This window comes from Corvus brachyrhynchos, unplaced genomic scaffold (genome assembly GCF_000691975.1).
Source record: "Corvus brachyrhynchos isolate BGI_N302 unplaced genomic scaffold, ASM69197v1 scaffold22, whole genome shotgun sequence".
In the NCBI taxonomy this organism is placed as follows: domain Eukaryota; kingdom Metazoa; phylum Chordata; class Aves; order Passeriformes; family Corvidae; genus Corvus; species Corvus brachyrhynchos.
In genome coordinates, this window is record NW_008238355.1 from 7,778,985 (window position 1) to 7,806,743 (window position 27,759).

Consider the following 27,759-nt stretch of genomic DNA (forward strand, 5'->3'; position numbering starts at 1 on the left):
CAGGAATAAGTATTCTCAGTTATGTTCTCATAGGGTCACTGAGATCTGTTGTGATCTGATGAGGAAATGCCATTTGAACAAATTAAAGCTGTCTGGTTGATGTTCCTACTTGTGCAGCTACATTTGCCAAGAATTGGACAATTAGAACTCTTCCTTGGTAATTATCTTTAAGTTTTTTCTTCATTTTCATAGTGAAAAAAATAGCTGGGGTATTCAAGAATATGTAAAAGCAGAGTCTTAAAATATAAAATATCAAACTGCACTGTATTTTTACACAAAATGAGTATAAATAAAAATGACTGTGGCAGTGTGTAGTGCATTAAGCATAGTGCTTTTGAAAGATCAAAGTACTAACTGTTTCATGCTGGAAGTTTCCTTAACCATGAAATAATGTACTTTCTGGCATACATTATGGCTTGTTAAAGGAACTGATTTGGTCTGGGTAATAAACATCATGTCAAACATTATGGCAGGAAAACCTGCTTAATATGTTTTGTAATAAGACAGATTTTTTTGTTCTTGAAAACATCTGCCAACTGAATTCACAAGTGAAGACAGAAAATGTCATCAATTCTGTAACATTCTTGTAAATTTGATTTCAATTTTAGCAATGCAAACCAAGAAAAAAAACTTTTTGATAATCAGCATTGACTATAATACTTTTATGGAATGATTAAACACAAGCATTTTACTTTTATATAACGCGCTAATGAATGCATATGAATTTTAATACTCTTACTATTCAGATTTTAACAAGCATATTGACAGATCATTTTAAAAGCATCTGGTTTTTAATGTGTTGAATGGAGGATTGAGTAAAATAGCTAAATATGTACATACATCCTTTTTAAAAACATATTTCTATCCTTCGTTATAAATATTACCGTTTTTTCTTAGACCACCAGAGGCTGCTCTGTACATACGGGCTAATGCTTTCTCCCCAGAAACTTACTATGCTAGCCAGCCTTCACTTGTTACTGAAGTAAACTGAGAATTTGTTGGTCTCTAACCTTTTTCTGTGGAAACAGATCATGCAGGCTTAAATGTGACATGATTATTACTTCCATTCTCAGCCATCTCCCATTCTCTGAAGATTTTCACACTGACAGTGCCTTTTCTATGTTAGAAGATACTTAAAAATGTAAATTAGTATTTTCCCCCTTCTAAACTGCATTCACCACTTAAATAAGTAAACTGAGTTGATTCTGAAATGTTAATAAAGAGAAAATATAAATTGCATAATTTTATAGCAATAGTAATTTGCAATAATATTGTTTCCCCAACAGTTGAAGGATATCAAAGAGGCAACCAAGGAAGAAGTAGGAAGGATCACTTTTATCAGACCAACTAATGGGGTCAGGTTTTGTGGACAAAAGGGATAAGACTCTCCAAAGCCTGTATGCTAGGAATTTTGTCCTTTTTTTCCCCACTGAGCTTATCTGCTTGAATAATTCTTATTGCAAATATTATTTTTACTATAGCACAATCTAGAACAGTGCCATTTCTATTAACAGCATATTAATGAAATTAATCTTGGATGTAACATACTTTTCATAAATAATTTCTCCTATCTTCTGTGAGAGATTAAATAGGAAAAGATCATGTGCAACCAGTTAATTTGTTTTATTAAAAATGGATACATCTGGATGATTTGTGCCAGTATTTAGGAAGAAGGCAGTTGTGTTAATATACAATTAAGTAAGCAATGACTGCTGGCATACGGGAAGTCCTGGCAAGTGTGCAAGCACAGTTGTGCCATTTCTGCTCATTGTTCAGTGTGGCTGACACGAAGTATAGCCTGACTGAAGGTCACGGCAGAGTGTCCGCTTATGTGGGATGACCTTTCAGTGCCATGGATTTCTTTCACATTGAAGATTGAGCCGTTTCCCAACATAGCTGCAGTCCCACCAGCTGCCGTTTTCACCCTGTGGCCATCTCTGGGCCAATGACCTACCCTCTGATTTGGCAAGGTGCACGCCTGCTCTTGTCCAAAGCCTGTGTGACTACATTAGCCTGCTGCTGAGACAAAGCTAATAAGCCCTTTATTCCACCAGAGGAGACAAAATGACAAGCTTTAGACAAACAGCTCCTGAGAGGTAAGGGACAGGTTCAGCACAGAGAATGCCTGTGGCAGACGTGGGCATCAGGACTTCAACGTCTAGAGTCTCATGCTGATGTTTTGTTGCCCCTTCAACAAACAATGCCTGTTTTGTTTCCCCTTTTACAACTGCCAGCGTTACTTTATATATACCTCTGAAATAACACATGGTTTTACTCTGCCCACTTTTAAAGCCTGTTAGTTTTGTATGTTCTTGAGAAATCTCCTTTGCTTGTAAGCAACAGCAAAATCATGCTGATAGTAAAAAGCTCATGAGAACTGCCTAGAAACTGCCATGGTGGTGGTGTTCTTGCCCCATGTTGGGGCTGGGCACTGGGCATTCAGAGCTGAGAAGACACTGCAGTTCAGGTGCTGGAACATAAACACGTAATGACGTTCTGAGTGCACCAGGAGCATCTGGAGAGATCTGGTCTTCAGAACGTGTGCCACCAGAGATCTTCACCATCCTGGGCCAGCAGCTGGAAATTAAACATCTACCATGACAGTTAGCACCTGCAGTTAGGCTTCCACATCGTTCCTAAAAGGTCAGATAAGGTTTAAGTTCCTATAGTTTCTGTAAATCAAGAAAAATATGTATATGTCATGTTTCATTTCTATAGATACTACGATGAACAGGTATCTTACATTAAATGGCTGAACTATGGAGAGTGTGAACTAAAGTAGTTATAATAATTTATGCATAGGCTATTAAGCATGAGCAGCTAACTTAGATATTTTTAAAATCTTGAGTTTATAAAGTTTTCTTCTGGTAGGTTTTGCATCTGCTAATCCTGAATAGTTTTATTTGTCTTCTTTTCCTTGAGCAACTGAGAAGTCAGAGACACAGGTAAGCACTGAAGGGAAATTCTGTATCTCCTGAAGAACACCATTGGCTCTTCTCTCTGCTATGCCTTCTCTTTGTTCTGTGTTTCACAAGTATGGTTTAATCAAAGAAAAGGAATAAATTGGGGCCATCTAGCTTTGGTGTCTTTCAGACATTCATTACATGATGCCAATAAAGTGTCCATTGTTAGATCCAGTTCCTAAAATGTGAGGCAAGCCATGTAAGTTTCCACAAGAAAGAAGCAGCTTGCATCTCTCCTCCCACTACGAGCTGTATGGTGCTCCCATGGTGCTAAAAAAGACTCTCACTCACACGTCAAAGGAGTCCTCCTTCCTTTCAGATGGGATTCAGGCTCATAAACCTGGCCAGTTCATGAGGTAATGGTGAAGAGAACTGGCTCAGCAGAATGCAGACATACTTGTTGAAGGCAAAAGTGAGTTAAATCATTCGAACATCTTGTACTCCAATATTGCCTGGTTTTGATTGTAGACTGACTGCAGTGAAGGACTACAAAGACCTTGTAGGTCTTCTGGTCCAGTGCAGATTGCTCTCTGCAGGTATCCTTTATCATTTATCTAACAGAACAAAAGGATTTTAGCTGATACCCAAAAACACAGATAACATTCTCTAACCTACTGCATACCAGTTGCATGTTTTGATACTAGATTTCAATGTGTTTGGGAAAATTGGCAGAAAGAATTTAGCAGTATACCTTTTTGCAAAACTTTAAAGTTCTTCATGTTTTTTTCTTGGGGACGAGTCAGCTATAAGACCCTTGATATACTGAGAGATGATAAAAATTAATATCTGTGGTAAATATTTGTAGCTATCTCAGATCCTTATAGCAAAATAATGCTTTTCTATGGAGACATACCACCCCACCAAACCACTCTAGAAATATTTATGTGTTTTGGATAGAAGGACATGAGGACATGAGGGCTGTACTGCAGTGCATGGAGGTCAAAAAAACATTTGTGGAGTCTAGGAACTGAATGTCAGCAGACAGGGAACTGGGTACAGGATGCACAGTAAGTTCAAGGATGTTTTCACCTCATCTGTTACAGAAAACAAAGTGTATATTCAGGAAAAAATGTGAAGGGAAAAAAAACCCCTATATTTTGGGATTAAGATAAGTCTGGTGGTTCCTGTGTAGGCTGCTTGACTGCCTGCAGCAGTGATGGCTGCCAAAGGGGCTAGAAATAGTGGAGGAAACAGAGGCATGGAACAATGTGGAGTAAGCTGCCCAGGAAGAAATGTCTGTTCTACCGTGCAATTCGTACGTCGCTGAAATTTGAAAAATTAAGTATTGTAGCAATTAATTATTTTAATTTTAAAGTCCTTACAGGTTAAGGATTTTACTAACTAAAATCCTCACTTTTTGTGAATTTATATACTGTGTGATGTTATTTTGAATTATTTACATCTTGAAGAACAAGGCTGGTCTTTTAATCAGCTTGTTGTCATCACTCTGGAGGCAAAGAAATATGCCTTATTGTGAGTTCTTAGGAGAACTGTCCACTTGTTTTTGCTATGCCTTAGTGAACTCCGTATCCAGTCAGCACTCCCCAAGAGCTAGGTTTTACCAACTTCAGAGCTGTTAATTTCATTTCCATAATGTCCAGGCAGAAGTCATTCCTAAAGTAGTCTGTTTTACAATTACCTCCAGCCATTAACTCATCTAAGTTTTGAGGAATCTTCCCATTCCTCTCTCAGCTGAATCCTTGTTTTATCTCTATCTCCCTGGCTAAAAGTGGATTCTAAACCGATAAAAAATGCTTTTGTCTTTTTTGGTCAGTGGTGTTGGTAGCAGGTTTTCTCACCTGAATGGGCTGCATGCTGTTCAGACACATTGTTCTACACTTCCATTGTTTAACAGTTGATTCTTATTCTCTTTCTCTGTCTTTTTTGATCAGTGCTTGGCAAGATCAAATTTGTTGATACCCAGTGAGGTATATTTTCTATATTTTCACGTAAGACTTGAATTTTTGTTTGTTTTCCCTATAGATGGCACTGCTTGGAGAGAAACTACTAAATAAAGTGAGATTGATGTGTCTTTAGAATTTAGAAGAGTTGTTTGTGTTGAGGAGACTGAAGATTTTCTGGGCTCTTAAGCAGCAGTTTGAGATCTTCTTGTCTGGTAGTTCTAGCAAAAACATGGAGTGAGAAAAGTATCATGCAAGTACATGTGCAAGTGTATGCACACAAATCTACCTACCCCAAAGCATACAAAAGCTGCTCACATTCTTGCATGTTTGGCATCCTGTAGACTGTGTAAAATGACCTCTGACATAATGTGGACTATGACAGATGTAGCATACATGAGACTGGAAAGTTTTCTTTTTCCTAAAAGTAAAGTTTTAATCAGTATATCCATCTATACAGTACGGCAAAGAATTTAAAATATATTTAGTTCAGGCTATACAGCTGATACTTCATATGCATCTGCAGTGTGTTTGTTCTTTTGGACTGGTATCTCCTTCCAGGACGTTTCTTCATTCTTATCTCCTATCTTTTCTACCTACTGTGTAATTGAATAATCTGATTCATGGATCTTGCCAGTTCAGCCTATGTCCTATAAAAGTGGGCAGTTATCACTTAACTGTGTCACAACCACTCTGTTCTTAACCTCGGAAGAGAAGCTTTAATTGCATGTAGATGTTAAGACGACAGATATTTATTTCTTTGGGGATCTGTTTTGCTGAGGAATTCTTCCAAAGTTATCAGATAAAGTAATGAAGAAATTTAGCAAAGCTTAGGCTGCCTAAGTAATTTTGAAAGATTTCTAGGTTCTGCAATTAATTTTGTGGCCTTACCCTTTGATACGTCATTGCCCTCACACATTCCACTTGGTGGGATACCTCTCTACTTCTCTAGCTACTCCGCTTTTCCTGTTTGAAAAATGAACAAACACATTTGATAACAGGATTGTGTTATTGCAACCCTTGCACTGGTTACCAAAAAAGGGTAGGCTTACATTTAATGACTATTGATTATCTTTAAATTCCATACCGGTGAAGATTTTGTGTGAAGTTCTCCTCAGTGGGCTATGTCAAGGTTTCAGACACTGCATGCTGCTCTGACCTTATACAGGCTCTGACTGCATTGCCTTAAGTAAGCAAATGAGTTATGGCTGTGATAGATCTTAAAATAACAGCATTTGATTTGATCCTGCAGACCACTTGTCTGAAATACCTTTCTGCTGCTGTTTGCTGTTAGCTCGTTATGTTCTTTTACCATTTCCTTTCCCTTTCTGTTTTGAACTACTCTAGCTGATTTACAGAGTTTGGCTGACAAGTAAACTGATTTTTGTCTAATTGGGCACCAAACAGTGTCATCACTAGAGCAGAAGTTAAGATACTGTTGCTGTTCTGTTATGGTGATGGTAAATAACCATGACATCATTTATTAACAACACCATGAATAAAGCTGTTTCTACCCAAAGGTAAAGTGATGAGGCAGAGTTCAGCTTTGCTAGACTAGCAAAGACAGATGGTAAAAGATGACCACTGCCTCAGTTGTACTATGGGTCCACAGAGCATACAAAAGTTGGAAAGAAAATGTTGTGGCATGAAAGTAACATAAATTATTTCATGTCCAAAGTGCTGTAGCTGTCTTCAGGACTTCTCTGGAGTGAGTGGAAAGTCACTCTTCCTCAAGTGCCTTTGAATCAAAGTTTGGGGAGCTTTCACAATGTATGTTTCTATACTTCTGTGACACTAGAACTATAGAGCTCCCTCTTTCTTGCTTTTGTTGGAAAGTATGAGGTACAGCAGTTGTGACCAGTCCTGGCTGAAAGTGCTTCGAGCATAGAATTGGACTAGGTGACCCTCAGAGGTTCTGTCCAGCTGATGTAGTTCAGTGTTTTGACATTACTAAGTTTCACCTCAGCTCTCAAAGTAGTATTTGGTCTATGGGTAGACTTTGTGGACATTGTGAAGAGAGGAAGATTTCACTATCTCAGAACATTTAGCACTACTGAGGTTGTGGCTGGCCATCCACAAGAAGAGGTGATTTAGGCCAGGAGGCTTACTGAGCTATCAGCATAGTTGAAGGAATGTGGTCTTGCACAAGTACTGCTACAGAAACACAACTTCAAAGATACAAACCCCTACACACAGGCACTGATATTTCTCGGCATTTTTAACACTGGGGTGTTGAGCAAATATTCATGATTTCTTCAGAGATCAAGAATTTCCCCAAGACGGAACATTATCTTGAATTTGCTGAAGGACCTTCAAGCAGAATAGCAGCAGGAGTTTTTTCACAGATGTTGTCCAGATGTTTTTAGCATGACCATTCTGGAATAATGGAAAGGATACAAGTCCTGCCCACATCCCTCCTACTTCCTCTTCTTTGGTATATCTTCATCAGGATTTTGTCTACATTGTTAATTTGAGTCCACAAGGTTTCATTTTAAACTGTAAAGCAGTTCTTGAGGTTTTTCTCAGAAAGAGTAGAAACACCCTGTGACATTTAAATTGATTATTTGCTAAGTGTGTGTTTAGAAGTGGATAGACATGACAGAATTTAAAAGGCTGTACTTTGTTAAAGCATCAGCAAACAGTGGTTTAATTGAGCCTGTGCACAGCTACTTCTTAGAAGACTTTGTCTAGACTGCTGTTTTTAAGGTGAGACCCAAATCTTAGCAGCAGGCCAGTGCATTATCTACAGGTTGCCTTGAAGCCCCTGTACAGAAACTCTGCTTCTCTTCATCTCTTATACCTGTGCCCCTGTTCATGAAGAGTTACAAATTATTTAAGAAACTTTTGTCCAGTTTTGTGTGAATGCTGCCACCTCCAAACAAGTCCATGCTGCTTGGTAGAGTCAGTTTGGGTAGTTGGTCATTGTACTAGGATACACTGAACAGGATCACAGGATGCAGGATTTCCCAGATGTCTGGTACCTGGCAGCTGTGAGTTCTTACCACTCATTTTCATCTTTTATTGCAAACAAGATTTAAGGTTTAGAATATGTTAGTATAGAAGCTTTTGCTCTAATAGAGCTAACAACAAAAAAAGAAAAATATGTTAAACACAGATTGTTAAACAGTGTTCTGCTGCTCATTTTAAGAGCTCTCAGAGCTCTTCCAGAATCTCAGTTATCCTGAAGATCTGCTTAATGGGCTCCTACAGGGCAACCAGGACTAGAGACAAGTTACCCAGAGACTTCCTGTGGTTACAGCTTTTCTGCTGACACCATTAAGGAGAGATCCTGCAGTCGCCCAGGTCCATTCTTCTGCCCAGTCTTTTTCTTCTGTGGCACAGAATGGAGTCTGTCCTGCTTCTCTTTTCCTGTTTATCCAGGGAACTTCTGTTAGGATTGTTGTCTGTTTTCATCCTGATTTAATGGTTTTTAGCTAACTCAGACTTGAGATGATAAATGTTAAAAGACTAATCTGTAAGATGGACAATCCATGTGCATTGTGATACAGAGAAGTTCAACAAAAGAAAGTTAAAGAACAGAAAATTTTTTCACTAAATCACAATAAGATTCAAGTCTCTGAAACTAAGTAATGGTTTGAATGGGGAAAGGCTGCAGATGTTCAATCCACTTAATCTTTGTCTTAAAATACATCAAACGAATGGTGTTTTCTAATAATGGATTAACACGGCATCAAGGACCATTTATAACAGTAACAAAAGTGACATCCCTGAGATTTTTTGAGGGGTTATTTTTCTTACCCCCCATAGCAGCATAGACACAGAGTACATATTTTATGTAAGATACGTATACTCAGGATCTTTAGTGGAATTTCTGTTCTGTTGTTGTTCCGTCTATAATCTCAATAAGATGCCCAATGTTTGGCCTATGCAGCCTGAGTTACAAGATTGCTCCCAATTTTCCAGTTAGGTCAACCAAAAAAATTAGGATATGATAGAGGGTTGGTGGAAAAAATTCATATCAAAACAACTGTTCACTATGTCATTACGACAACCTGCTGTAACAAATGTGCTTCTGTTTTAATTTATGACAATTAATTGCTAAAAGTAATTTAATCTGACAGTGGCAAGGTGTTGAAAGACTCCTGAAGATGTCATAAAAGTGACCTTTCTGCCCATGTGCAACCAAAAGCCATTTTTAACAAGGAGGCTCAAAAACAGTACAACTTCTTTTGTACTTTGTTAATTAGTTATTGATTTGAAACAATGCTCTGCCAAATATTGTCAGATTAGCTAGACGCCAGGAAGGTCACAGTGTGACAGTCTAGTCCTGATAATCTTACCGTATATAAGAATTCTTTTTTACTTTGAACCTTTTGTTCTGATATCCTGAGAATTACATTTCCTGGCTTTAGCATCTGTGCTAATTTAAAATACAGCCAAGCTGTCTGTTATGTAATTGGATGTTTTGAGTTGTTAAAAAAAATTGCAATGTGTTAGAAGAAAATTGCTGTTGATCTAATATCTAATGATGTTCAACGACAGTGATGCACCACTGCTGCAATGCCTACGGCCTTGCTAATCTGTGTGGAAAAGAGCCTGTTTTAATGAAATAATCAACACGAGGGAATCACAGAGTTCAAGACAGAGGTACGACAGGCAAGTTCTGAGGTTGTGTAGCAACTCATTGGGATGAAAGATCATTTCCTAGGGTAGATTATTGTGAAACAAAAATAACAGAGGTGAATCTGCAGCAGAAAATGGAGAAGCAGAATTAGGAGAAGCAGGGTTAAATAGCTGAACATTCAACTTTTCAGCTTACTGAAATGAGAACCAACAGAAGATTCAAATCTGAATTTCAGATTGTGTTTGTCTTTAGATAATTACTTTATAAGCTAATGACAGTTACTTCAAATACAATTAACTATAGTCCTCTACATATTAAGGCACTTTAGCAAATCTTTATAACTGTGCATTAAGTAAGTAATGTATCAGTTTACGTAAAGCACTGAGCACTTTGCGGTCTTTATTAAGAGAAATCAAATAGCTTTGAGCGTGTTAAATCTTGCTTTCACTTAATAACTGCTCTTGAGTGTAATAAATAGAGATGGAGAAGTGAAGAACAGTACAGAGCAAAGCCATTCTATTTAGTTGAATTCACACAAAAGATATAAACTCTCTAACAGAGACTTTACAGCTGAGGCTTGTTCTGAAACCATAGCTGTTAATGAAAATACTGAGTTGTTATTTTACTTAAATGTGTTGAAGTTTGTGTAGATTCGTTGTTTCCTTTGGTGGGGAAAGCTGCATTTTTCTTGGCAAAAATGGTATTTTTCTTGCAATAGCATGGTAAAAAAAAGGTCTGTTTCTCATTACAGTATATAAACAGATTGAAAGAACAGGAGAGTAAAATAGGCTTTTAAGTACTATAGGAAATAGAAAAATAACACTTCTGCATGACTTCCATTAAGAGTTTTTGAATGTTTCAGATGCATTTGTTTCCAAAGGAATTGCTTTTAGTGTTGAGAAAAATGCATGTAATCATTTAAATGACTGTCATGATCTCTCTGTGTCTTGTGAAGATAGTTCTTTTTATAAAAGTATTGTATTCATTTTTATTTACTTGCCCTCACAATTAATCTGTTAATTGCCAGAAACATAGTTGCTAAGGAAGATATTTGTGAAGATACAACCTGATGGTTTGTTCAAGAAATACTCTTTTATTTCCATAATTTGATCATACAAAAGGCTGTGTTTGATGGAGTTTGTTATGTTAGGCAGAAATACGTTGTAGGCAGAATTTTGATCCCTGAGATTGGGTAGTTTGGAAAGAAAAAAGTACAAGGAGATGTAAAAAAGATGTAAAATGTAGGTATCCATAACAGTACTGAAATGCAGCTGCCCCAGTCTTTGAGTATTTTTGCCAATTGTAATCTCTTCGGCCAAGCTGCTGTAGTTGTTACTTAAATTAGAATGTGTGAGTCCACCTGCACAGATTGGTAGATGTGCTTAGATCATTATCGCATGGGGATTTTCTTATGAACTGCACAGGTATGGTACGACCATGTAGATAGGACAGGTCTGAGGAATTGTTATTACATCTTCAATCTGAGGAGTTTCTCCATGAAGGATTTCCAAGCTTTTTGCCAGAACATGCTACTTCAAATTCAGCCTTCCTTTGCCTGGAACCCTGCAAATTATGTGGAAAAGAGAAAAAATACACAAAAATCAACAAGTCTGTCAGAGAGCTAAAAGGGAAAGTAGGTTTTCTTTTTGTAAGTAAAACCTCCTCTGATAATACTCTCCTTCCTCCTATTTATTTTCTTCTCCTGCACCTTTTTCATCTCAGTGAGTCAGCAATGTTCTTGTGCCCAGACTAAAAAAGACAAATGTCATATTGGTGTTTACTTACATTCTTCTCTTAATAATAAAATAACTAACTTATTGGTGAAGGTCATAATTAAGAGCCACTGAGAAACTGATTTTGTCTGATTTTTTCTTGGTTTTGGTCTCCTTTCTTGCACTTTACTCAACAGTTGGGTGGTGATAGCAAGACATGCCGGACTCCAACAGAATCATAAAATGAACTAGGTTGGAAAAGACCTTTGAGATCATCAAGTCCAACCTATGACCTAACACGTCTTCATCAACTAAACCTTGGCACTGGGTGCCATGTCCAGTCTTTTTTTAAACATGCCCAGGGACTGTGACTCTACCACCTCCCTGGGCAGCCCATTCCAATGCCCCATCACTCTTTCTGTGAAGAATTTTTTTCTGACATCTAACCTAAACTTCCACTGGTGCAGCCTAAGAAGCAATAATGGGAAGATCCAAACTGGAACAACAGCCTGATAAAACTGCCTTACCCTGGCTGACAAGCCAATGCTTTAACCAGGGCGATGATGCTATAATAATATCTGAGACTTAATTAATTTAGCCTGAAATCTGGGATTTACTTTATAAACAGCAAACCCTTTCAGGTTATAAAGTCACTTGAATTTCCAAATAAAAAGCTGAAGAAATAAGAAGAACATTTGAGCAGAGCAGCAGAAGGTATTCACCATGCAGAGAGGGTCAGTCATTGTAGAGTAAATGACATGGGCAACGTTTGCTGCTGTCTTTATTTTTGCACAGATCTGTGTCCAAACTCACCCTGCTTAACTCTCAGTTCCAATGCAAAACTAAGAAATTCCATCTGCAACACCAGCCTTCTAAAAATGCTCGTGTATCGTATAACATCAGCATGGTTCTGACGTGGTGGCCCTCCAAAGGCCTCTTGTGAAGGCCTGCGTTTGCCAGAAAGGAAGTACAGTATTACATCAGTGATACAATAATGCAGCTGAGACCACTGACACCTCTCTAAAAAATGGTTGTGGACACTGACAATGTCTCTCTGTGGTTTCAGGCCATTGTGAAACAGGTTTCAGGCCTGTTGAAATATTTTAAGTGAGCGCTTGGAGTCAGGTCTTGAAGTCAAAAGACTGGAAAGACTGTTTTGATTTCCAGCTTGTTCCTCACCCAGCAAAGATGGTTGGTGCACTTTGGAAACAGGAGATGAGAGTGGGTTGGGTTTTTTTTAATCCAGAAGTAGCTCTAGGTTATTGGTTAGGAACTGTAGTGATCAAGGACTTAGCTGGAAGAATACCTTTCTGTCTTGGAGTTGCTTTGTTTTTTCTCTCATGTGCCATAAAGCTGGAGTATAAAGGGGAGAAGTAACTCCCTCCTGCTGTCCTAGCATGTTGCTCTCTTCCCTTATACATACATATATAGCATAAGTCTGAATTTTATTTCCTGACCACTCTCACCAGGGAAAGCCCAGCTTGCATTTGAAGTGGGGAAAGTGGGACAGGATCTGAAGTCATCTTCAGTGGTAATTGTGGTGGGAGCTGGGGAGATCAGGAGCCCTGGAGAGGAGCCAAAACACATAGCATAAAAACCATGGCTAGACATCAGTCTTGCATTACCTTAAACTTGTAATTTTAAGCCTAATCTCAGCAGTTGTACCATAGCAAAGTGCTGGTATCACCACTTTCTCCCAAACTAGCCCTTCATCCTCTCTGCACTGGTGGAGGCAATTAAAATTTTGTGTCAGTCCACCAAATACATTTTTTATTTACATCTTTTATTTGGCTGTTTGATGTGTCAGATACTGCATGTTTCATGGAATACTTCTTCCTTTAGCAGGAGCGTTGAGATTGCATGCTTTCCTCATAAATTGTTGGCAGTTTTGGTGGTGGGACTACCCTTAACTTAGTATCATGTACATTTAACTGCACTATGTCAGAATTCTGGTCTTCCTTTGTGCTGCTGACTCTATGCACACAACATTACATGTTGCTTACTTCATAATCAATATTGGGAACACTTCCATCACCAGCCCAATTCACAAATAAAATAGGCAGAAGAAATTGTACAGAAACACTTCAAGTAGATTTGAGAATAAGACTGTGATCTGTAATAAAAAAAAAGGCAACCTTAAGTCACTTTGCTGTATTGCTTTCTGAAGGCATGTGCCAGATAACAATCTTGGCTATGCTATTTATATCCTGCAACTCCACAAATAACCAGACTTAGCTGTTGTGATACCTGTTCTCTCCTGTCTCAAAACTGGCTGCTACCTACTGCCAGAGTATGTATCTTGCCCCCACCTCAAAAAGTGCCCTTAAAAAGATAGTATACTTTTTTATTTCACCACTTCTTCCTGCAAGTGGAAGAGTCTGGCAATTTTACATCTGAAGACTCATGATTTAATCCCTAAGGTCATAAGTAAGGAATTTTTGAATACAGATGCTGAATAAAATAACATCACTCACATGCATTTACATGATTTTAGTGTTCGACCAGTGCAGATTCAATGCTCTGTGTTTCCATAGAGCTACCCCAGACACTGGTTACCATGAGCTCACTCTGCACAGCTGATCAAATCCTGCTGAGTTTTGTGGTTTTAATATGGCAAAGTATGCAAATAAAATCCATACAGAGCCCATAAAAGGAGGAAAGAAATGTGTCCTCTACTCAGACTTTCAAGGCCAGAGCATCAGCTGTCTATGATTTCATTTCTTCTCCTCTTGTTTTCTCTCAAGTTGTCTTTCTCACTCAGGACACAACAACTAAAATTAACTTGCTTGACTCACTCCTCAGTCTTCATCATCCTTTCTTTCCTGTGCTCCTTACATGACCTGCTAAACTGAATTTTAGATACATGTTGTCAGATTTAAGATTTGGTATAATTTGCTTCCACTGTCACTTTTTGTCCACTATTATCTCCCCCACTCACAACTGCTTTGCTGCTGAGATGGTCTTGCTGTTTGTTTCTGCAGCCTCCTTTTGTCTGGTTTCACACAGCTGCAATTGCCCCTGTATAGAAGATACTTCTATGGCATGGCTATTGTCGTGCTTCCTGAAAGCCCAGTTATTTATGAGTTGTGCAAGAGCCAACCCATCTTCACTTTTATGTATCTCCATACATGTAGTGTCCAGATTAGTGTTGCCCGTGTCAGTAAGTAAAGCAGAAATACAATTCCTACCCTTAATAAAATGTCCTGCTGTCTCTTGGGATGACCACTCGGACTGAAGCAGGGAACCTTTCCCAAATAACTGTGCAAGATTTCTCTCAGCTCTGTGATTGAAAAGGTAAGAAAGATTTTTGCATAGATGGGGTACTTCCTAATACACTGGAATTTCTCAGTTAAAGTCAAAATCTTAAATGTTCTGAGCTAGACACTTCCAAGTCTTGTCTTCACATACTCATGCTGCAGAAACACATTAATACAAGATGCTTGCTTTCACTTCTTTTCCTGTTTTCAGTTTATACCCTCTCCTTATTTTCATCCTCTTCTGTGGTTGTAATAACCTATCTCCTCTCTTTGGGGGTGGAAATCACATGCTGACTGTTTTTTTTGTTTCTGTTATGGCTTTCTTGCACTCAGAGCTGTCCTGGTTCTCAGCCAGGACAGAGTTAATGTTTATGTAGTAGCTGTGAGGGCATGGAGCCTGGACCCATGTGGGCATGTCTAGGTTATTATTCTAGATCACCTCTTGTCACTGTCAGGGCAAAAATGAGGGATTCTTACTTCCCAGAAGGGGTGCAGCTTGTGGTCAGAAGAAAAGCATGGGTGAGGAGGCTCTGTCTGCCATTTTGTGGATTGTCGCGGGGTCACACCAGGTCAGCTCAGGCTCAGTGAGCATTTTTTTGCATGTAAATCACCTTCTTTTTTGTATACTTTTGTTATTAATATCATTACTGTTGCTGTTTGTTTTCTTATCTCATTGCTGTTTCCAGTAAATTTTTCTTATCTCAACTGATAAATTTTGATTTTTGTGTCTCCCACCAGAAGAGGGGTGGGAGGAGCAGTGTCTGGTTTGGGAGAGTCTTGGTTTTGGGGGTCACTAAATAAGTTCCTAATCCATGACAAAAGCCTCTTAGACCATGTCCTGCACTGAAATTTTGGAGCTGCCTGGGTGATAGTAACCCATCATGTTGTTTCATTTTGTTCCACTCTAGTGAAAAAGTTTTTGTCTCATGTAAAGCAAATATTTGCAAAAGGGATGAGAAAAATGCAGCAAGTGATAAGCATTATTTAGTACTCATGATGGGTGTTGTTGTAACAGGGTATTTTTATACTTACATGAATTTTAATGTAATGATTTTTTGGAAGTTTTGGGGGGGATTGCAAAAGTTTGCCTGCCCCAAGGCTCCCTGAGGCAATGGGACAAGCTGTATGTGACTGTCAAGGTGTTGCTGGTGGGAAAGATCTAACATCTCCAGGGATAGGAGATCAGAGCCTTCTGCATCCTTCTGCCTCCCAGCCAGTGTGTGGTTTTGTTCTCCCATATTTAACGCATGTACCATACTTGTTTACAAGTATCAAGCTAGAAGGAGAAATTGTTTTGCTGTGATAAGTGGTAATTAGAGAAACCACCTTCAAATAAATGGTTAAAAAGCTATTCAGTTGTATGGCATATCTCCCTAGTTGTGTGCACTTGTCACTTGTCTCAGAAAAATGTGATTTCTACTCCTTGATTTAAAAAAAAAGCCAAAGTAGGTTACCAGATCTGAAAACTACGTTTTATTCTTTTTTTTTTTCCTTTATGTGATTTTTTTTAAATTTTGATGTATTAGAAGTTTAGGATGGGGATCTGAGCTGCTCTGCCCAAGTAAAGCTGATGGTGGTTCAAGGCCTCCCGATCTTGCCGCATCTGTAACTTTCTAGCAACAGATTACTTAAAAAAAAGGGGAAAGAAAGGGAAAATTTGGCACTGAAACACAAAATATGTGAACCTGTCACAGTAAGCAGTCTCAAAGGGCAAGTTGCTTTGCAGGAGCTAATTAACCTTAGGAAATAATTACACAAATATGCAAATGTTGTTTAGACAATTCCATGTGTTAGCGACTCAGGTAGTCCATCATAACTGCAGACCTTGCAATGTCTAGGTGTTAGAATCTGGCATAGTTGATAAGGCTTCAGTTACTGCACCACTCCAACCTGGTATTTAACAATTAATGACTGTGATATTACATTGGTAAATTTAACCTAGTTTTTTGAATGCAACAGGATATAATATTGTATTCACAGTGTGCATACTGCTTATCTGTGTATACTTAATGGCTCCAGCCATTAAAATGTTATATACCTTTCTACTCCTAGGACTAGCAATACTGGAAAAAATGACAGACCAAAATCTGAGTTCACTCCCTCCACTTTTCTGCCCAATGGATAGCCCAGAAATAGCCTTGTTTGGGGCTACTTTGTATTAGATAAACATTGCATGATAGCCTTTTCACATAATATGGTTCTTAGTCTTTTTTTTACTTTCATGTCTAATTATATATATTGATCAAGAGGAACAATTTTCAGAGGAATGGAGACCCAGAACTATGTCTTCCACAACTCCAAAGAACCAGACTGCTTATTTTGATGTATAGTTACCTCTTACAGGTGACCAGCTTTCAGCAGCTGGAAATCTAAGTTCAAGTTTCCCAGCACCTTTCCAGTCTGTTCCAGAAACAGGTATCATTCAACCTGAGGTGACTTTTGAGATGCGTAGTGTGATTTCTCGAGGCTAATCTCCAGTCACTTCTGTACACTTGTATAGGTAGTTAAGTAAACTCTGACCAAGAGACCCCCTCTCTATCAAATAATTTAAAAATGTTCTATATAAGTGCATTCAATTTAGCTGCAGTGAAATTACAGAAAGCAGCAGTTGCCTGAGACTGTCACCTTTCATACTGAAAATGCAGCATCCAGTCTCATAATTTAATCCAAGCCAGGCAATGGGGGTTGAACCTCACAGACTCAGTGCAATTTGAAATCCTAAGGTGCTCTGCTCCTGCAGCTGGATGTTTCATGTACAAATTTGGCACCAAGTCTGAGGTGTTTGCAATATGGGCTTGTTACAAAGGGAAAAATAAGCACATGCTCTGAAGAAAGAGCTTTTCTTCTAAACATATAGGACTCCTACAAACTCCTTCTTACACATAAGTGCTTTTCTTACCTTGTTTAGGGTTTAGCAGAAGGTGCAGCAACCCAGTTTATCCTGACATTTTATGGCTTTTTTTTTAATCAGTAATAAAGGAAACTGTACTTACAGTCTATATTTAACTCATTCTAGCTCATTTCTTTTCGCTTTTATAGAATCCTGTTGAGTCTTTGTACTGGACTGTGAAGCTGTGCAGTTACTAATTTGGTTTACTAGACCACTGGTTATGCTTTGATTGGTGAAAGCTTTTTTGGGCTGAGTTCAGAAGCTTTTTGCTGATGTCTTTAGTCTTGTGGAATTTAAAACTGTGTGCTTTTATCAGCAGGGTGTAGAATAATAAATACAAAGTAACCTGAAAATGCTATATTAAGCAGAAACAACGTCCTCTTTTTCTCAGAATGTTAAAACAGCATTGGGTACCTAGATAAAAATTGCTGGTAAGGGTATCAATGGTAACATCATTATTGAAAAACAAGTACCTCCTGTGTATCGAATGAAGATAAATCTTTTATAAATTAGTAATTTTAAAACTTTCCCAGTGTTTTAATATGCTTTTTCCATACGTATTCTAGAGTACATCACTTTTACATAGGAGACTCCTGTTCAAGTCGTTCTTCAGCTTTATCTCAATAACTGGTCTGTCAATCATATTTTCTTTATGTAATTTCTTTTAAAAAACTTCCCTCATTCCTCACAAAGGAAGGAATCTTTATCTATCTATACAATAAAATTTCAAAACAGCAACAAACAGTTTTGGAGTAAGTCCTTTCTCACACTGAGGTGGTTTACAATAGGTGATACATAATTAGTTAAAACTGCTTTCTGTCATAGTCAATGAAGAGCAGATTCTGTCTAGAAATAAGAGGAATTCAGGTTTTTCTGGCTTTTAATCACTGCTGCCATAGTGGAAAAGCATAAAAGCACATCATTATTCTAAAAACTTTGAGTCAGGATCCATAAAGATTTGCAGCCATCTCACTCTTATGTAGGAAACAGGGCATGAAAAGAGAAATAAAAGCCAAAATCCACCAGATTATCTAGTTGTGTCTCTTCCCACGGATTTTAGACACTTATAAGAGCTTAAATCCTCAAAACTGAGTTACAGAATGGAATTGAGATCTAGATCACTTCAATATTCTTGATAAATTTCAATAATTCACACTGTGTAATTAGATGCCAGTGGCTATTACTGGTTTGTGCTTCCTTTTTCATAAGGAAATGAGGCATTTGTTGTCTGTGTCTGAGTCACCTCAGGATATTAAGTTGGTGGAGCAGAGCAAAGGGGAAAGGGACGCAAATTTTAGGAAATTACATGACCTTGACTGATCAGCTCTTTCTGGCATTGAAGAGCCTGGAATGAGCCGGCATTGTTATCGTGAGTGTGTGAAATACTGATGGAGCGGGGTACCTAGCAGAGCATCTTATTCTTGTCACCTGAGACTAGACCAAATTTGTAGTTGTGACCTCAACAACCTGAGAAATAATGCAAATATAGAGGGGTATGGTGCTTGCCAAGAGTCTCTAAGATAGGAGTACACAACTGTGAGTTTTGATCACAGTACACTAAAATCAGTGTGTGTCACTCTAGTGCCTTCTGTGACTCTTACACTGGCTGGCTTTGACAAAGTCTTGTTCAATAATAAGAAAAGGTGGTCCCCTAGTTACCAAAAACTCCAAAGTAATGGCTGCCACCAGTCAAGAGGTGTTTTATTTGCACTGTGTCTCATAATCTGCAGTCACAAAAAGTAACATTTAAAAGAGTAGCTGTAAATGCCATTACTTTAATCTTAATTCGGGTTTTCAGTGGCTCATAATATGGGAAAAAAAAAAGGTAAAAACTGAAATTATAGGTCTTTACCAATCTACATTATTCTACGATTATGTATTTTTATTGTTCCTACCTGTTTTTATTTGTTTTATCAGTCTAAGGCATAAGCACTTTAAACAAACCATCATTGAACAAACATTTGACAAAGAATTGTAAAAAGAATGAAAATCTGAGCTGTAGCTTATAGTTCTTATGAATGCCTTTGTTTAGCGGAATTGTCATCATGGTATTTACACAAAATTTTGCAGATACATAGTTTTTGTTATATTTATTAAAGTAAACTGAAAAAGCGACAGTTTTGCTGCCTTTAAATTGCAATCTTGAATTTTCTTTATTTAGACAAAAGAATCTGTTCTTTTTTTGATTCTAGTGTGTATTCATTTGATCTTTATCAAACATTCTAACATATAGGAACACATTGCTTTTAGACAGAATTGCCATTTTTTAAAAGATAATTGTCACAAACAATTTCTTTCTGCAGGATAATGGCTCTCCTGAAGAACATGCAATTTATGTTTGGGACCATTTTATTTCCCAGTCAGCTGCAGAGAACGTGTTTTTTGTTGCTCACAGTTATGGTGGACTTGCCTTTGTAGAGTTGGTAAGTGTGAATTCTCCATTGCCTTCTTTCCTCAAGACTGTCACAGATTTTCAACATTCTTTGTGGTCACCTTCTTGAAAGTAGCCAGGTAGAAACAACTGAACCAGTGGTCATGTCGGTCAGGATTTCTTTGCAACCAGAAGGTCACTGTGTCTTTTCTCATTTTGAGATAGACAATAAGGTCCCAAGTGTGCATGAACCTGAAAGACTGTGGGGAAACAGAACACACTGGACCCTTCTTGTCTGGACTGTGTACTGAAAGGCACCAGTTTTTGCTAAGGGGCAGAAAGACCAGAGGACATAGGAGACTGAGGACATATAAGAACGGTTTTAAAGTAAAGTCACAATAACAAATGCAGCTTTTTGTATATAGATTGGAACTGAACATGTGGGGAAGTTTGGCAATTGTATTCAGTTTTTGCAGTTTTTCTACAAAGGTCTGCAGAACTTGCTGGAAAGACTTCTGTTTTCCCATTTATTAGGCTCTGCAGTGATATAAGGTGAGGAAAAACTTTGCTCAGTGTAAAGCTGCTCTGCATCTGGTGCCAAGACTGCTGAACATCCAGTTTGTCAGTTTTTCACTCTTTTCTCTAAAGGCAGATCTCTTGACCCCAGCTGGTATACCAAGTTGCCTGTTAAACTTGTATACCATTCTGTCAGTGTATCTACAGTCTCCTCGTGTGATTTTAAGACACTAGTGTAATCAGGATGTGTTTTACTGAAGAAAAGTGAGGGTCCTGTTTATGGTGGAAAAGTAAATTGCAGAGCATTACAGCTGGTTTTATAGACACAGGAAACACCAGACATATGTGTACATCTTTTGTCTACAGCACATTAGTTTAATCTAACTGAAAGTTGATTAAGGTATATCTAACCTGAACATAAGATGAACGCCTTAGTTGAGAAAAAGCATGCATGAGTGTGTTGGTTAAGCATGCATGAGTGTCTTGGTTTTAATCTTATGCTGCTCCAAATAGCAATAGCAATCCAGACCATGACCACTTGTATTATTTTAAAAATTTAAGATTTTCCTTAACCCCTTTTTTGTTGTTGTTGAAATTAATGCAGTTTTCATTTTCTCTCTGGTCCTGGAAGAGTATTTGTAAAATATGCATGACATGTACAGATTTGAGACTTGAGAAAGTTCATTTTCCTGATCTGAAGATCATTTGGGAATTGATCATTTTTCAAAGGTATTTTATTACCTGGTCAATAAATACTAAATTTTTAAGAGACCTTGAAGGTGAGTAACTCCTTCTGTAACCACATCTTTGGGCAAAAAATATGTTGCGTGCATGTGCCTGTTGCTCTTGAGATGCCATGAAGATTAGGGAGCAGTTGCTCTGTCTTGGCTTTCCTGAGTTGTGATTTTCAGCTGCTCTGTGTTTCAGCCTAGGTTATTCTGGGGTAACTAGTGGGTCCAAAGTAAAACTTTGGCAGAATTTCTGTAGGTTTTGTAAAGCCACATTGTTTGGGCCACCAGATGCCCAGAGATACATACGCTTAGCAGAGGGCAGGAAAAAGAACCAACTGGAGACCTTTTTCGGTGTTTCCTAAACAGGCTTGGAGGAGGCTTGGAGAGTTTTTCCATCACATTTCAGTCAATGGCTTGAGGTGGCCTGGGTAACAGATGACCAAGGTGTCATTACCATTTTGCCGGTTTCTCTTGTCACACTGGTGGATATTTCTTCACTTTTGTTCTACTTTAATATGAAGCACACTGATGTTTCAGAACAAGACTTGACTTCTGACCTTGGGGTTTCCAGGGTCAGGGTGCTCAGGGCCTGTGAAATTATCACAAGCTGAGCGAAAGTTTTTATCAATCGCAGGAAGCAACCAGTAAGTAAGAAGTTAAAAAGGACCTTTGTCAGAAAGACAAGATGGTCTCAGTAAGGGTCAGCTTCTGTAGTCTGCTGTCTCTGCAGGACATGCATGCCTGAGAGGAAGAATATAATACATATCCATTGACACATCACATACCTGTCATGCAAAACTAGACCTGGAATGTATTTTTAATGTAACCCAATGTTTTTCTAAAAAATCAAAGGATATAAGCACCTGGTTTAGGCAGAGGTAGTTTGATATTTGAGTTCTACTGAAAGCAGTTTGATTAAATAATTCGTACACTGAAGGACATACCATTGAAATAAACCCTGAACTATTTTATTGCAGTATTAATTTCTAAGATTTTATTTTGTTATCATCTCATTTCTCTTAAACTTTATATCCATACGGCACTTAGTAATTGCAATGAGCTCCAAAAAGAAATGCAGCAGCTGATGGGCAATTACTGTCTTATGACAAATACATTTTCGATCACTTCACTTTCTTCTCTGATTCATGTGGGGGTGATGATGAGGTTGATAGAGCAGCTACACCATATAGCAACTGTACCACCTCTACACTTCCTTTGCAAGTTTTTGGGCTAACTGATTCATGAAATTGTAGGTTACAGTTGTTATGGAGACCTGTTGCCCAGCTGCTCCTTCTGCATCCGTGCCTCTTACAGGAGAGCCGTGTGAAGCATATGGCTTTAATTTGGAGTGAAGGTTTCTGCCTGAGCCCTCTGAATTTTATTTTGCCAGCAGGAAAAAAGAAAACAAGCAAAAAATATCCAAAAATATTTGTTTTCAATTGATATCTTTTTAGTCAACTTTCCATGTTCAGTGCTGCGAGGTCTGTCATGATGGCTTGCAGTCGTCTCAGCCATGGCTTGCCACTTCATCAAAGTGCAAGGCTCTTGGTGAAAACAGGATCCGGCATTAAACTGAAAAACCCAACGAAAGCAGTCTTGTTCATGGACATTCATACCATCATGTGGGAGGAGCTGCCACTCTCCCAGGAAAAGGTAGAGAACAGCATTCAGCCTTGCACAGGCAGTACCCATCCAGGTGCTCCTTTGTTTGAAGATGCTGAGGGAGGTAGCACAGGAAAGGCAGTCCTGCTCTGCCTTATCCCTTGATTGGCATGCACTTTGTTGGGAAACTCAAAGTGAAAAGAGAGCAAATAGGACCATCACATATGAAATTGGTATAAAAGGAGGATCATTTTTATTTACAAAACTTTGGTGGCCAAAGCTTGGTCTTCATTCCAAATTTCTTCTCACCATAAAAATGAGGCTGTGTTTCAGAAGTCCTTCATTAAACAAACAAGTAAAGCTTGGCTGCAATTTTAAAATATGTGCCACATCAAGTAAAAATTTTGTTGATCTTTGCAGCTTTTTGATCTACATTTTCTCGTGTCTGTGATTCCAAGATATTAAGAAAAATAGGGTGAGTCTGCAGTATCATCCTTAAATACAAAGAAACCGTTACCCAGTTACTGCAACATAGGTACACATTTTCTGTACCTTGTTGTGTCATAGATTACTAGGGGAATAATTGAAAGTGATTAAAATGTGGGGGAAATAAAGTTTCACCAACAAATGTATTAAGTTTTATTGTTGTTCTGTTGTTTGTAGGTTGAATTACAAATGGTAAATCATAAGCCATATGTTAGAATGCATCTTAATATTTAGTAATTAAAACTTGGTATAATTGTGGTTTGAAATTAAACATGCATGTGATAATATCTACACGTAAATTACTTTTTGAATGCACAGCACTAAAAACAATTGTTAGGTCATTGTGTTTTGCTAATTGCTAATTACTGATATTGAAAAACTCAAGCCATGATTCATGAACACATCTCAGCTTCTTAATTCAGTTATCCATTGCACAGTGTAGTCAAGGATTTATTTTCAGAAGCAGTTTGCTTTACTTGGTGGTAAATTGTGGAACTTTCCCAACTCAGATCTTATAATAATTTTATGAAATTTAACAGAAAGTGAGAATTTCAAGTTGAGGGAGTCAATTTTATATTTAGTTTACAGAAAATAAGAAGTTTCTGGTACAACGCCTCCTTTGAGTTTTTCTGCCAAATTTTGTGGGTTTACAATTATTTTGCCTTAAAAAGAATGTTTTTCCTTGTCATTGCCTGCATGAAAGACCCACACAGGAGAATCTTTGTGGAAGATTTCTGCTTTTTGTTTCCTATATTTCTGAGACCCTAGGCTTTGCATTTTCAATTGTTTCCTCATAATCTTATAACTAGAGGTGTAGCTTCTCTGTTTTAATTTTAATTAAATGGTATCTTTTAAAAAAATACCAAGTATCATGGGAATCATGACAAAATTGTGAGAATCATTAATGGTAGCTCCATTGCTGTAAAACTGCAAAGTACACAGGGGAATGTAATAACTAGGAGAAGAAGGGTAGGTTCATTGTCTTTAGCAGGTGATAAACTATTCATTATGGTCTTTTGGCTAAAATATTGGGTGTATATATTGGTAATTTGCACAAAGGTGTGGGTAAAAGGAGGGGGGGAGGAGGGCATCATTTTAGCGAGCTTTGTTAAAATGTGAACCCTTAAAACACACTGTTCAAATTATGGCATCCACTGTAGAGTCCTAATTCCATCAAATCTGCCAATTTTGGCAATTTTAAATAATTTTAGGTCCATCATTTTGAGATATTCTCTGCAATATGCTGCCACTTCATTTTGATGTATTGTGCTGAGTATGGCAAGGACCTGGCCCTGGCTAGCACCGATAGGTGCCATAATAATGATGATAGACAGGCACCTGCTGAGCTACCTGTGAGTCTCTGAGGCTGCATCAGTATTCTGGCACAGGCAAAATGCAATTTAAGAAACTTAATGACTAGGCTTTGAACCTGTCATTAGTTTCTCATTAATTTAATTTCCTGAAGTCTCAGACTGAATGGTTTGTTATATTTGGCTTTTTATATATACTTATATAAATATATCTACTTATTTTTAAATTCAGTTTGCCTGGAAAATTGATGAGTGGGTACTGTGGACATACAACTCTTAATTCCCCTGGCTGACATATTAAATCAAAATACATCTACTGATGCGTGGTAGAGATAACATAAGATCTGTGATGGCTGTAGGAAGCATGGGAGAGAGCTGGAAGTAGACAGCTGAGAAGGAAAACACCTCAGTGACCAGAGTCTGTATTGCGAAGATAAAAGCAAAATACCACTATGCTTTAAAGCTTTGTGAGCATTTAACTGGGAAAAAAAGGACAGGAAAAAAGAAAAAAAAGACACTTTAGGTGTTGAATGTCAGTTGGGAGAGCAGTGTGGGATGCTGTATTGGAGGTTTATGGAGGCCTGGCTTATATGTCCAGTCTTTGTACAAGTCATCTCACCCAACTCCACCTGGTTTAGGTCTCATTTTTTTTTGTGTTGGACACTTAGAATAACGTCTTTTTGAGTCAGGTCAGACTTAGTGCACACACTCAGAAAAACAAGCCTGAAAGTGAAAATGAAATCTTAATTCTGTTTGGTTATTTATTTCAGCTATTCATTGTTGTCCTTCTTGGAAAAATGCTCATTCATCTGAAAAAGATCAAATGAGAAATGAGGGTGGACAAGAGAAGCTAATGGAGGAGGCAGTGGTAGGTTGTGTAAAAAAGGGTTAGACAGGAATACGGTCTCTAGCCTTGATGCAGATTTTTTTAGTATTCCTGGTATGGACGTGGGCACACAAATGAAGTATGTGCTCCTGAAATTGGGTCCTGGCATTAAGTGATGAAGTCACCACTGTATTCAGAAGTAGAATTTCTGCAGTAATAGAAAGTAAAGGAAATAATACAAACTTCAGGACAGTTAGGCGTTGGCTGGCCAGTCATCTGCATTTGTGCACAAAGAGCAATCTCATCAACAGAGAACAGCAGAGCTGGAGAAGTCCTCAGACAGCTTCATGGCCAGTGGCTGTAAGTGAATGACCAGGTAACGTAACATAAGAGTCATATGTGATCCTGTGATTAGTTTGCTCTTTCTGTCCCAGGAAGGGAAATATTAATGCTGTCCAGCATGCTGCTGTGATTCATCTGAGGTAATTTGAGACATTTGGGAGGATTAAGTCAGTCTGGAAGAGATACGGGGAAGAGGTGTTGGTACACTCAAATAATTGGAAAGCTTATTTTGCCAGAAACAAATGACAGATCTTCAGACCTGCTGTGACATGGCATGGACAGGTCCTACCTATCATAAGCACCAAAATCAATATAGCCATAGAGACAGTACACACATCCTTTAGACTTATCAGCCATAAAAAGAGCTGTGTAAATTGCTAGTGCTCTTACATTAACTTCGGTAACTATATCTAGAAAGAGAAGGTTCAGCATCTGCTTTGTATTTGCTGCCGAAACAGAGTTTAAAAGCATGGCTTGTTCAGCCTGGTAAAGGAAAGTTTAGAGGGACTGGTAGCACTCAGCAAATACATCAAGAGAATAAAGAGCAGGGAGGGAGAGCCATATAAGCCAAAGAACAATGTTGGCACAGGAACAAATGGATTAAAACTGGTCATGAATAAATTTAGGATGGAATTAGGTTTCTCACCATTGGATTAGAAAGTCCTTCTTGGGAAAAGGACTGGGGTAAAGCTGCTGCCAAGCATGACCCACGCATGGCAAGAGTTATGTGAGTAATTGGCTGAGACTGTCTCTCCTTGGTGTGACCCAGGAGTCTGTGTTCCTGTGAAGACCATCATATGCAGGTGCATAATTTCAGCCATGAACAATTGGACCCCTTTTTGGATTAATTTTTCTGGAGTCAATGCTTCTCTTACTCAAGGCTCACTCCACTGGAATAGCTGAGTTTTAACCAAAAACAGGTCAAACCTCTTAACACCAGGGCTTGCAAACAACTTTTTTCCTTCCTCCTTACTTAGAATCATAGACTCAAAGAATATGCTGAAATGGAAGGGACACATCAGGATCATCAAGTCCAACTCCTGGCCCTGCTCAGGACACCCTAAGAATCACAACATGTCCCTGAGAGTCTTATCCCAATGCTTCTTGAACTCTGTTAGGCTTGGTACTGTGACCATTTCCCCAGGAGCCTGTTCAGTGCCCAACCACTCTCTGTGTGAAGAACCTTTTCCTGACACCCAAACAAAACCTCTCTTGCCTCAGCTTTCTGCCATTCCCTCAGATGCTGTCAGTGGTCACAAGAGCGAAGAGGTTCCTCCTCTTCCCCTCCTGAGGATGTTGAAGACCACAATGAGGCCTCCCCCCAGTCTCCTCTTCCCCAGGCTGAACAGACCAAGTCACCTCAGCCACTCCTCACACAGCTTCACCTCAAGGCCCTTTACCATCATCATTACCCTCCTTGGGACATTCTCTAATAGCTTTATATCTTTCTTATATTGTGGCACCCAAAACTGCCCCCACAACTTGAGGTGAGGCCACCCCAGTGCAGAGCACAGCGGGACAATCCCCTCCCTTGCCCGGCTGGCGATGCTGTCCCTGATGCCCCCAGGACACACTTGGCCCTCCTGGCTGCCAGGGCACTGCTGGCTCATGTTAAACTTGCCACTGTCCAGGACCCCCAGCTCCCTTTCCACAGCACCGCTCTCCAACCTCTTTGTCCCATTGACCTTGAATAACAGAGGAATTTGGGAGTAGACTTGTTTTTGGAAACAGTGGACTCTTTTTTGCTAATGCTTTTTGAAATGCACAAGTTTCAGTTTGAGGTAGAGAGCAACAGGCATAGCAGATCCTGTGGTGAGGGTTTGTGACCATAAGGAAATTAAATGATGGAATGACCAAAAAATACTGAAATATACATGTCACTGTTTGCTGTACTGGGAACAGCTTCTTGATCACATTTGGTTTTTACTGATATGTAAAGACTCTGTGTGTGTGTGTACACATATATATGTATTTGCATGCATATATTGCCCATTCTAATACAGAGCAGAGAAACATTTTAGGCCACTCAGCCTAAATAAACACGCTGACAGGCATACACTGGCATAATTAGTTCACTTTCTAGCATTTATTTTTATTACCCGTTTGCATTGTGGTAGCAATCACATAGCATTGCCTTGTCCTAAAGAGCTTGCAATCTGGAAGAATGCTCTAATGGGAAGAGACAGAGGAATGATGAACGATTGCAACACAGTTCATAGCATCATAACTGCATGTCCTTTTTAATTTTTTGGTGGTTTAGTGTAAAT

At 38.6% G+C, this 27,759-nt stretch overlaps 1 protein-coding gene across 5 annotated transcripts in view; it reads left to right on the forward strand.

The window, feature by feature from the left end:
- FAM172A (family with sequence similarity 172 member A) overlaps positions 1 to 27,759 on the forward strand; it is a 259,925-nt gene that overhangs the window by 131,983 nt on the left and 100,183 nt on the right. For all 5 annotated transcript variants that reach the window (XM_017735441.1, XM_017735439.1, XM_017735440.1 and 2 more), the window contains one exon: positions 19,612 to 19,731. In XM_017735441.1, the coding sequence (XP_017590930.1) occupies positions 19,612 to 19,731 (120 nt within the window). The remainder of the gene's footprint in view (positions 1 to 19,611; positions 19,732 to 27,759) is intronic.